The sequence below is a fragment of the Squalius cephalus genome, assembly GCF_949319135.1.
Source record: "Squalius cephalus genome assembly, chromosome: 8".
Taxonomy (NCBI): Eukaryota; Metazoa; Chordata; class Actinopteri; order Cypriniformes; family Leuciscidae; genus Squalius; species Squalius cephalus.
In genome coordinates this window covers 36,435,672-36,448,202 of record NC_137129.1, presented here as the reverse complement: position 1 = coordinate 36,448,202, position 12,531 = coordinate 36,435,672, and the positions used below count along the sequence as shown (strand labels likewise).

General features: G+C 37.5%; 1 protein-coding gene across 2 annotated transcripts in view; it reads right to left on the bottom strand.

Annotated features, from left to right (window-relative positions):
- The window catches only part of chd4a (chromodomain helicase DNA binding protein 4a), a 31,626-nt gene extending 19,095 nt beyond the window's left edge, over positions 1–12,531 (bottom strand). Inside the window, exons 1-17 of one of the 2 annotated variants that reach the window (XM_079878365.1) lie at positions 12,279–12,531; positions 11,747–11,872; positions 9,989–10,110; positions 7,677–7,901; positions 7,468–7,586; positions 5,853–6,103; positions 4,955–5,079; positions 4,595–4,730; positions 4,023–4,192; positions 3,674–3,907; positions 3,052–3,255; positions 2,527–2,738; positions 2,310–2,441; positions 1,486–1,585; positions 1,182–1,373; positions 316–516; positions 93–230 (exon numbers count right to left, since the gene is read on the bottom strand). In XM_079878365.1, the coding sequence (XP_079734491.1) occupies positions 93–230; positions 316–516; positions 1,182–1,373; positions 1,486–1,585; positions 2,310–2,441; positions 2,527–2,738; positions 3,052–3,255; positions 3,674–3,907; positions 4,023–4,192; positions 4,595–4,730; positions 4,955–5,079; positions 5,853–6,103; positions 7,468–7,586; positions 7,677–7,901; positions 9,989–10,110; positions 11,747–11,801 (2,616 nt within the window). In that variant the 5' untranslated portion in view covers positions 11,802–11,872; positions 12,279–12,531. The remainder of the gene's footprint in view (positions 1–92; positions 231–315; positions 517–1,181; positions 1,374–1,485; positions 1,586–2,309; positions 2,442–2,526; positions 2,739–3,051; positions 3,256–3,673; positions 3,908–4,022; positions 4,193–4,594; positions 4,731–4,954; positions 5,080–5,852; positions 6,104–7,467; positions 7,587–7,676; positions 7,902–9,988; positions 10,111–11,746; positions 11,873–12,278) is intronic. The other variant, XM_079878364.1, reaches the window with a different exon arrangement.

Sequence of the window (12,531 nt, the reverse complement as noted above, 5' to 3'; positions counted from 1 at the left end):
TACAGTGTGATAAATTAGTAATTTGAACCAGTTTTAGCCACACAACTTGTGTCAAATTAATGCATAAAAGTGAATATCCATGTTGGTCTCACCTTTGACTGGTTATTCTTCAGTCTGTGGGCCTCGTCAACTACCAAACAAGCCCAGTCGATGGAGCCCAGGACGGCCGTGTCAATAGTGATCAACTCATAGGAGGTCAACAGTACATGGAACTTTACAGAGGCTTCTTTCTGCACGATCATAAGGGAAACAATCATTGATTTACAAGTGTCTTAAGAGTCTTTAATGGAAAGCAGAATTCTCCAACTCACTAACCTTCATCTTATAAGGTTTCTTGCCACCGCGGATGGCGTTGTTCTCAAAAGAGAACTCGTTTTCTCTGATGACAGCCCTGCTGTCCTTGTCACCGACGTATGTGACAACGTACATGTCCGGGGCCCACATCTCAAACTCTCGCTCCCAATTAATGATGGTGGACAAGGGGGCACTCACTAGGAACGGACCCTTAGAATGACCCTGGAGAACGAGCACACCAGCGTTTTAAAACTGAAGAAAGAGGACACGCTGTACAAAAGGTAGTAACATTCAATGTCTCAGTGGCCTTATATTTTTCTATGCTTACAAAACATCAAATATACTATTTAGCAACAGCATTGTATGAAAATGTATGGTATCGTTCAAAAGTTTGGGGCCAGTAAGATAAAAAATAAAAAAAAAGTAATACTTGTATTCAACTTTCTATTTATCAAAGAATCCTGAAAATAATGCATCACAGTTTACATAAAAATATGAAGCAGAACTATTGTTTCAAACATTGATCATAATAAGAAATGTTTAATGAGAAGATATCAGCATATCAGAATGCTTCTGAAAATTCAGCTTTAAATATAAAATTACATTTAAAAATTTTATTCCAATATAAGAGTCATTTTAAATTGTATTCATATTTCACAATATTACTGTTTTACTGTATTTTTGAGCAAATAAATGCAGCATTAGAGACTCTTTCATCAAAATAAAAAAATAAAAATCGTACACACCCCAAACTTTTGAATGGTAATGTAGTTCTTCTTGGATTACAAGATTAATAAAGCATAATGCATTTTAATTCTTTGTTCAATTTATCACATAACCCTTTTAGATACTCAATGAAAGTTAAAACAAATAAAAAAACAGGGCACCTCTTTATACAGTGAATAGAGGAAAACAGCAGTCTGCACGGTCTTTCCCAGACCCATCTCGTCTGCCAGGATGGTGTCGGTTCCCTGAGCCCAGGAGAAGCGGAGCCAGTTGAGCCCCTCCAGCTGGTACGGATGCAACGTTCCTCCTGTAGAGTCCAGATACTCTGGCTGACGATCAAACTTAATGGTGGGCTACAGGAGAGTACAAAAATTGGGTTTTAACCATCGATGTGCAAGTGAATGGTGCAGCTGGGTCTAATAAGTGCTGCCAGTGTGTAGAACCAACAAAATGAACCTCGCTTACATCCACGACAGGGTTCTCTGGAGGCCGGTCCAGTTTTCGCACCTTCCCTTTGATCTTCAACTTCTTTCCTGGTTTACCTTCATCACCCATCATCAACTCCCTTAAGGACAGAAAAACAGATGAATATGATGGTTGTGTGCATCAGTAGTACATGCGTTTTCTAGCACTTTCAGGCTATGAACCTGAAGATTTTTCTTAAATATCCTAAAAATCTAAATGTATTTCTTAATTTAAAAAAAAAAAAAACTGTTTTTATAGTCTTTTGTATAAATTTCATTGGCTTACAAACCACTTTTCTTTTATGCTGTTGTAACCAAGACTGTTCCTAAACAAAATATAACTTTTTTCTTTGAAATATTTGTATTTGAAAGCTGAAATAAAATAAAATACAAATTCACAAAAAAACTTATTTCAGTAAGTTGCCATTTCTAATATTCATTTAGTTTTAAGCTGAAGCACTAAAATTAACTGGAAATAAAAAGCTAAAATTGAACTAAAACTAAATTAATAAAACCTGAATAGTAATATTTAAAATAAATAAATAAATAAATAAATAACAAAAGCACAAAATTACTAAATTTAACCAGTTAAAATTTGAAAAATTAAAAATTAAAACTAAAAATACAAAAACATAGGCAAATTCAAGATATTTAAAAATGTATTTGTGTATAAATAATACTAAATATAACACTGAATGGTATTAAAAATATTATCAAATAATATCATAAACTTCACGACCTAGATGAATAAAAGTCTTGCCTGTTTTTCCCCATTATTGTGGAAGTTAAATGCCTTGCAACGGCTGTTTCTGTTCACATGTATACCTGTGGTTCCAGTACTGCAGTTTGAAGGCGTCAAACTCTGGTATATCCATATCCTCTGCCTCCCAGGTACACTGATCGTACGTTACATCCCTCCACTTGATAAGGTAGTGACAGTTATTCTTCTTATCCACACTAAAAGGAATAAAACAACAGGTACGGCATGAGCCATGAAATTGACCAAAAGAGATTCAATAAAAAGTTCTTGAGCTCATCTCACCTATGGTTCAGAACACGGTGAATCATCATCCACTCCATCTTGATGCCGAAGCGGTAGTACTTCTCCTCCATCCGAGCGTAGGCGGGGTCTTTCTTCTTTCTCTTGTCACTCTTGTCCTCATCTCCCTCAACACCAAAGTCTGTGGTCGGTGGCTCGTCCATGTCGTTCTTGCGCTGGTAGTTCCTGAACATCACCTGACAGTGCATCTCCAGCTAGAGGGAGATGTTGCGAGCCAAAGTTAGGATCAAGGAAACTACTTAAGTGTGAATTCAGACTAAATCTGGATTCAAAATGACATTATAATAAGCTATTGTCTGGATTCACAGATAGTAGATTAAACCCTGAAAGTTTTATATATATATTTTAAAAAAAATTGTTTTGAAGTGTGAATTTCCCTCTTAAATTATACATAAAACATTCATTTATAATAAATGACCTATAATAAATTACAATATATTGACTAAAAATATTAAGATGACACAGTAAAGCCATTTTTTAAGACCAAAATAAGAGCCAGTGATGTACCTGTAGCTCGGAAACCCAGGAGCAGTGCCAATAAGACATATTCTGCCATTTAACAAAGAACTCCCTCTCAGGGCGACCAGCCAATGGTGTTGGGTCAGGTGCATCAGAGGAGAGTTCAGTGGGCCGGGTCACAGGGGTTGGGGGAGGAGGTTCAGTCCAACGCCAGGTCAGAATCTTCTGCACCTTACCTTTCATAGTAGGACACTGGAGAGAGAGAGAAAAAAAAAACAATTATAAAATATTTCACCAGTAATTATATAAGTAGGCTATTTGTATGTTATCTAAATTATTTAAAAATTCGGTAACACTTTACAATACGTTTCATTAGTTAACTACCTTAGTTAGCATGAACTAAAAAAGAACAATACTTCTTCGGCATTTATTCATCTTAGTTATAATATTAATTTCAACATTTACTAATACAATATTATGATCAAAGGTTGTATTTGTTAACATTATTTGAAGCCCTGTGAACAAACAATGAACAGCTGGATTTTTGTTAACTAATATTAACAAAGATTAATAAATACTGTACCAAATGTATTGCTTAATGTTAGTTAATACATTATCTAATGAGCCTTATTGTAAAGTGTTACCAAAACTTCTAGCGTGGTTGACTCACAGTGCAGCGAGGGCAGATCCATTCTCCGTTGGGAATCTCGGGCAGGGGAGGGTTAAGGCAGTGAATGTGGTATGATGAGGGGCAGGAGTCACAGCACAGCAGCTCTCCGCCATCCTTACACACTCTGCAGAACTCCATGTGATGGTCGTCCTCTTCCGCCTCGCCTACCACCTCATTATCCTCCTCTCCGTCTGACCCGTCCTCACGAGCCTCCCACTGGATGCCCATCTTCTCCTGAAAGAAGAAGAGATGGTTTCATTTTGCAGAGTACAAGGTCACATCAGGGCCTATGCTCTTTGGACATCTTTTAGATTGAACTCATGTGGAGATTGAAAGTTGGTTCACTCACACAGTGTGGGCAGCTCCAGGTGCCCTCCGGTGCCTTCTCCATATCAGGGTCCAAGCAGACCATGTGATAGGCTCGTGGACAGGTGTCGCAGAGAATGATCTCTCCTCCCTGCTGACAGACCTCACAGTAATCCTGATGATCCGTCTCATAGCCATCACCATCATCATCTCCTAGCAGAGAAAGAGAGAATAGATGAACGACTGATGGTATAGCCCTATGATTTCCATAACGCGGAAATAAGGAACAGAATCGTGGAATCCAGTCATAAAAATGGAATTTACAGAATAATGTGTAACGTCAGAGAATTTGGGATTAATAAATCAAAAGTAGAAGAGTTCACTTTATCAAAACGTGATACAAACTAGTGTCTGTGAATAATAAAGTGCATAAAGACTGGGATTTAAATATCAAGTCTGCAGGTTCTGCGTGTTTTAAGATGTACGAGAGACATCGGTTCTCAAAAATGTCTGGTCCCTTAAGTTGTTCTCAAAGGGACAGGGAAAAAGTGTCTTAATAGGCCTGATTAAACCTAAAAGTTTCACAAGCACCAAGACAGAGAATAAGATCCTCACCCTTTTTCGTCTTCTTTTTGGGCTTCTTTTTCGCACTGCTGCGACTACTGCGGCTATTTGATCCATTCGAAACAGACACACTGTTCATACTGCCGTCATCAAAGTCACTATCCACGTCAACATCGTCCTCTTCACTCTAAAAAAAGAGAGGGTTAAAAAAGCAGAGATAAATATACGATTCTGTTCTCCAGTCCATAAATGACCAGAAAATTACTTGGATGTCATTAGTGAGACGTTACGACTAAAATTGGAGCCAGGAAGAGAAAAAAATAGCATCGTCGCTCATGGAAAAAGGTTAAAGGATGAGTGCAAAGGCGAGCTGGAGAAATGAGCGAAAAAAAGTAGAACTGAGGGTCTTACAGAAGAGCGTTTCCTCTTGCTGTTGAAGCCTCCTAGTTTGATTTTCAGAGGAGCAACCTTTTTGGTCTTCACCTTCTTCTCCTGAGGTTTGGGAGCAGGTTTGGACTTCTTACGTGCATTGGGACCTGAAATGCGCAGGAATTAGCATAATTTTATGCAAGCAAAACATTAGCGGCTAAGAACTCATACATCACAAATAAAACCTGCTAGCATGTGGAAAAGCACTGTTTTATTAGAAGTGCTATAATACACACTGATATACACTACTATTCAAAAGTTTGGGGTCAGTAAGGAAATTATTAGTTTGAATTTAATTAACTCAATTGAATAAATGTGATAGGAAAGACTTCTACAATGTAACAAAAGATTTCTATTTCAGGTAAATGCTGTTCTTTTGAACTTTCCATTAATTAAAAATTCTGATGTGAAATAATTCTTAGCAGTTTCCACAAAAACATTAAGCAGCACAACTGTTTTCAACATCGATCATTAAAAGAAATGTCTTGAGTAGCAAATCAGCATATTAGAACGATTTCTGGAGGATCTGTGCCCCCCTTTTGCAAGTGAAATGAGCATCGGGTCGAATAAGTTTTAACTGCCCCATTCTTCAAGCTTCTCAGAAACCATTAAAATGTGATGATCACAATTTAAAAACAAGCTCTACAGTGAAACGAGCTCAATAGCACATTGAACAATGCAAATATCAAGGAAACCATTATTCCTCAACACCGCAAAAAAACAACTGCTGAATGTTTGTGATAATAACACTGACCAGATGAAAATGCACAAATCAAATAAACATCTCAGCTGGGAAAAACAGCTGTTGTAGTGGGAAGTCACTCACACAGTAGAAGAACAATTACACAAACAAACAAAAATGAAACAACCTTGCACTCACCCTTGCCCTCTTTTGTCTTGGCCTTGCGTAGGGGAGCTGCTGGCGTGGACTCGACACTGACTGGGACTGCAGGTGCAGCGGCTGGAGCTTCGGTGTCAACAGATGCTGCGGCACTAGCGGCCGCCAGGGCCGTGGTGGCAGCAGCCGAGCCCCGCAGAGGATTGTTAGTGCTGAACTCACGCCACTTTGCTCCCAGAACCATCATCATTTTGGAAACAGCGATTTTGGGGTTCTTGGCAGCAATCAGAGGCCTGTGAAATTGCAGGGAGGGCATTTTTGATGGTGAAATTTAGGGGAAATCTCTTTATATACTGATGATTTTGCTGCCGTTATTACTTTGTTGATGTAAAGCCAACATCTAACAGTAAAGCTATTAACATCATGCAGTGCTCATTTACTGATGTTTAGCGAATTTTCGCAGTCCAAATCCAGTCATTTCAATAGGAAATCGTGCGGGTGAACAATTTTGACACAGATTTTGCATCGTGTTCAAGTTGGTCGTGCAAATTCTTCACGTTGACCAACAGAAAGCTGCTTGGTTTGAAAGACTTGTGTGTGATCTGTGCTTCATTCAATTTCATTTCAATAATGTGACCGTACCTTTAGCCAAGCAACCTTTTTCAGAGTAGATGCCATGTTAATTATGATTATGATGATCATATGTTGTAAATCAGGAGATAACACTTCTAATTTGTCAGCAAATAAAAAAGCAGCCGTTAAAGTCAGCATGAAACAAAAGTTGCGATTGTCTTTTCTTCCCTATTGTTACATATTTCTTCTGATTGAAACGACTTTTCGAACATGATCCATTGGGAATTGATTGGATTGTTTAATCAAGTGTTTTCCATTTTGGAAGCAAAAAGTCACAATGGAAGCAAATTTGACAATAAAAACAAAATAATTAGGATTATAGGATTAATTTATCGGTGCAAATCACCCTTTTTTATATTCATGTGCCTCGTAATATTTAATCAAAAGAATTTCCCCTGCCTCTTGCAGTGACTTCTCTTCTCTGATGATATGTTAACTGGCGCAATGGTGGGACAACCTGTCACTCACATGTAGCCCACTCCAGCTATAAAACAGTGTCTGGTTGGTCTCGACACATCATCCTTACCCACCATAACCAAGTTCCAGATTCCATCGGTTGAACTTGCTTTAGCCACGCAGCATGTCATGTCACTCTGTGAGGATTTTCTCTAGATCTACACATCGGGTTATGTTGCGTGTTGACTCGTATGAATCGAGACAAACTGCTTGAAATAAAGATGTGCGATTTACTATGGTTTTCTAATGTTTAGCGCAGTTACAAAGCGGAAAATGGCACCAAAGTCTCATCTGTATACTGTTTACATGTGCGTCGACGGCTGATCGATCAGAGAATCCCTCCTCACATGACATCACAGCAATAGTAAACCACAACGATCCAACAATCCAAACAGTTCCTTGTGGACAAAATTAAATTCTGCCCTAGATTTTTTTCTTGTCTGAGAAGCCGTTTCACACAGATATACGTCACAAGAAAAGACTCTCGCAATTTCATTCCTACTTAAAGATAAAGATTCACATACAATGATTTTTCTCACATTGTTAATCTGGGTAAATGCACTCATACCTGACGAACTGGCTGAAGGCTTTGTAGTTGGTCAGAGTTCTATAGTCTTCCTCAGAGAAGACATGATCGATGTCCTCCATACCCCAGGTATCCAAAAGCTGAGAGGAACTTTTTGGCTCCTTAAAATCAGTTCAGAGCTTATGAGCGATTCGATTTATATGTACTTTATCATAGAGTTAATTTAGCTGTCAAATCTCATATGAACTCACAGAATCGTCATCATCCTCATCTTCCTCTTCCTCAGGTTCCCTCCGTTTGGAGGCTGCTGAGTTTCTGTCGGCACCAGAGCTGCTTCTTTTCTTCTCCTTTGAGGTGCTGGCTCTTTTCTTCTTTTTCTTGCCTGGTGTGTAGTCACTACCCTCGCTTTCTGAGCGGTCTTCGCCATCATCCAGTTCTGGCCCTTCCCCTGGCTCCGGAGAACTGATGCCGATATCCTGGAGGACACATAGGACATATTTTGATCACTTCTGGAAGCTGCTAAAATTATCTATAGTAGTTAATTTTCCAAAACAAGATTTTAGGCAACATTTTATGATTGTAGGATAATGTTTAAAGGTTTGGGGCCAGTAAAGCATTTAATTGATCAAAAGTGACAATGAAATGTATAATATTACAAAAGTCTCTTTCAAATAAATGCTGTTCTTTTCAAATGATCCTGGAAAAAAAAAAACATGCATCATGTTTTCTAAAGGATCATGTGACACTGAAGACTGGCGTAATGATGCTAAAAATTCAGCTTTAACATCACAGGAATAACTTACATTTCAAAATATATTTAAATAGACAGTTGTTTAAAATTATAATAATATTTCACAATATTGCCGTTTTTACTGTATTCCTGATCAAATGCAGCCTAGGTGAGAGTAAGAGACTCTTTTTCTTGATAAAAAATCTTATCAAACCCAAACTTTTGAATGGTAGTGAAGGGAGAAATCACCATTTGTAAACACTTTTTGTCTTTTAGTGAGGGGTTAACAGTAAATGTCAACAGAGAGCTTACATATCACTTATATAAAGCTTAAATGATCAGGACCGGTATTGGCCAATCATGATGATAAGTGTAGTCAGCATCGGCTGCAAAAATCCTAATCGGAGCGTCCCTACTTCCCAGTTCTCAAGCAAACAAAGGTACCATCCAAGTTGTGCATAAGCTCGCTTTTACTTATAGTCCTTTTAACAACCACTTATGATGTTGCAAAAATCGATTTGAGATCTTTACATTTAATAACTCAGCTTGTCTTACAAGATAAAGCCAATTACTTTATTTTGTGTTCAGTAGAGTGGAACGATATTCAAACCAAACCAAAAAACCTCATGGCGTACCGAACGCGCCCCGCCCTCTGCTGCCCCACCCAGCCCTAGTCCATTGTTGAGGTTGACCTCACTTTACCTTTTGTCACAAAACTCATTTTTCTTTCCTTGACATTTGATTAAATAATAATTAGGAGTGTAACAGTTCACGTATTCTTTCTTCAATTCTTTCATTTTTTCCACAAGACGAATACACCGTTGTAGCCTAACCACCATTGACTACCAATAAATTGCAATAAGTTTTGTTACTTTCAATAAGAAAGTGAAATTTTTCAAATTATGTCAATTTTATCACGAAATTAAAACAATAAATGCCCTATAATTTGGTATGACAGATCACTATATAGGCACCTCAGTTTAATCCCATGATTTCTTTCATTTCAATGACTTCGAGATTTTATTCATTAAGCAGCAGCGCGCGAGTGAACGCGATCATCTCTTCCTAATAAAAACTAAACAAAAACTGCCTTATGTGCAGGTTACATGTTTGCATACAATTTGTTATTTGAGTGTTGATTATTATATCTAAAAAATAAATAGCAACTGAATTTAGGCTAATAGTTTGGGCTTTGTTGTTAACCTTTAATATTATAGTAATGTGCAAGTAAGGGCTCCCTATATAGTTTACATTACATTAGCAGAGATCATTTTTTCATCCTTACTTAATTACAACTGAATTTATTTAAAGACAGAGACACAATTTGTCCAGTAAACCACTGTTTAATAAAAAAAAAAAGCAATTTATGTTTAGTTCTCCTCCCCTCCTGTACCAAACTGTACCGTGACGTCAAAATCGAGGTACGTACCGAACCGTCAGTTTTGTGTACCTTTACACCCCTAGTGTTCAGTATTTTATAAAAATAAACAGACCACTTGACCAGTTAGACTAGAATCAGATTTTGCAGCACATATTACATTTTGTTGTGGCTGTGTTCATACAAAATCACTAAGTCTTTAAAAAACAACATTAATGAAGCAGTTGTATTGGGATTCGGTAGCTTTAAAAAAAATGTATCATGAACCTTTGATATGAACAGTCATTAGGACATGATATCCTATTTGCGATGGCAGCTAAATTGCTCTGTTTCTCATTAAGACACTGTGGGGGAGGTTTCTAATCCATAACATAAGGAAAGTGAATACTGCATTGTCCAAGGAAATTGCAAACAAACAATATCCACACACACACACTCACAAAAAAGATCATTACCTCTCTGCGGGAACGATTTCTCTTGCTGCCTTTGCTCTCACGGCTACTTTTTTTGGCTTTCTTCTTCTTTTTCACCTTTGGAGCATCATTCTCTGACAACTCCTCGTCCAAGTCATCCTCGTCTGTGGAACAAACACACATCAAATCAATGTCATTTTTAATAAATGATTCTTTTTCTTGACTTTTCCAGTCATACGGATAAGTACTATTGGATTAATATTAATTTAAAAAAATCATTAAATAGAGATTTAATTGAGTGCAAGATCTACTCAACTTTAATATTTTGGACTGTAGTCTATTTAGTCTGTATATTTGATATATATATTCACTATTCAAATTCAGGCCTGAAAATATCAATTAAAAAAAAATTCATGAGCTTGTGAACCCAGCTCCTCAGATTAATCCTCAATAGATCAGTCATCTACAAATCAATTTTTGTCATTTGATCTGGGCTGGTTGAAAAATCATCTGGGGCACTACATATTGAGACACATTTCAATAACACTGTGATGCAGGAAGTATTAAATAACCAATAAATCACTGATATGAGGGAGCTGAACATTTTATCAGATACCATAGGTTATTTTTGGAAACAATTGCAAATACTAGGCTAAATCTGAGGAAATGTAATTTTGTCTTACTGTTACACATGGCACTGATTTTATTCTGTAAGTCCTTGACTAAGTGTTCCCATGGACGACAGTAATATAAGATCTTAATGGACTCGCCTCATATATTTCATTATGAAAGACAATATAACGTGTTAACATTACTTGCTTTTCTCCAGACACCACAGGAACGTTGTATTAATATAGAAGTATATGAGCACTAAACATACTAAATTAAGCACACACAACACATTTTCAATGATAATTTCCTTCCTGTAGAGGTAAAATTAATCTTACATTGTGTCTTATATGGTTAGTAAGGCACACAAAAAAATACACCGAGTATTTTGCTCCATTCAAAACACTGAATACCCGGGCAAAGCCCCCCTTCAAGCATTTCCCTGAAAAACTAGCGTCACATCCGATTCCTGCACACACTGATGTGCAAAATCAAAATATCAAACTGAAAACCGATTTTTATAGTTGTTTCACAAGCAAAAAAATATTTTTTTTTAGATTAAACAGTAAAGGCCGACAGCGCGCGAACAGTGAGAGCGCGAGGACACTGAAAATCCTCACGCGTCAAACTCGCACGCGACTGTTACCGGTAGGCCGCGAAACACCGATGCCGGTACAGCAACAACATAATACATCAAATGTTACTATAAGGCCACCACTACTGCTCAATAACCGCACCAAGATGTTCAAATCAACGTAATGTGCCATGTTTGACTAGTATGAGGGCATATTATTTGAGTGTGAAGGCAAAAATAACAGGCAAGTCGACGGCTAGCCGCGTAAAAACCCGGCAAAACAAAGCACTGACTAAAAAAACTGAAAGGGGGAGATAAAATACAAATGTATCCAAATACATAAGGTAATTTAATCGTTAAAATGACATTTATAGTTTTAATGTTTTATACGAAATGAAATATCTAGCATCAGCCCCGCTTGTTGTTACGTTAGCCGACTAGCCACTGGTTCATCGAATAAATGAAGTTTCCCAGCAATAAACTCCAACTGAGAACATAAAATACGTTACAAATAATCCGTTAAAACATTTCATGTATCTACTTTACATCCACATTAGCGATAAGAAAAACCAACACCGACCAAAGTTGACCCGCATCAGTAAACGTAAATATTTTACCTTGCATCATAGCCCGAGGTTCAAAATCGTCTCTATCGTCTTCACTGCCGGACATATTGTTGATCACACCAGATAGAGAGGATTGCGAACCCTTGTATGCCGATTTTCGCCTCCTCTGGTGCCTTCCTGAAGCCGGGGGAGGCAGAAAATAAAAGAACAATACAAACGGAAGTTAATAGTCACGGTAGCATGCTGATCGTAGTGGTCACTACATGGCAAAAAAATTCAGAAAAGCATGCAAATATATGTGATATTGTTGGACAAAACCCCTTTTGGTTTGATGCAAGTGAAAAAACGCGTCAATAAACTTTTAAAATACGCGGTTAAAACAAGTTATGGACATTTAATAGGCAAATGGGGCATGATGTGAGTGAGGCATTAGCTAAGCAGGCTAGGGATGCTAACCTGCAAAGTCTTCATAACTTTTAAGGTTCCTTTAATTTTACATGCGTTAAAAGATGTCATAAATAGAATGATTTATAAAAACCCATTATTAGAATGAATGTAATCCAATTTTAGAAAGTATACTCACACAACTTGACCTATTCCCTTTTTCAAACAAACAGCTAATGCAATTTAAGATGTCACCACGTTGTATTGGCTCCTTTTCATCAACACTTAAATACAATTTGTAATATCCCTAATGATTAAGTATTGAAAGTGTATCCAGATTATATATTTTTTCTCGGCTGTAGGATGCACACAACGTCGCAGTTTCTCCTTCTGCCACTTACACCCTTTGCATAGACACAAAGAGATCAGGGGCCAGACATCCCATAATAATC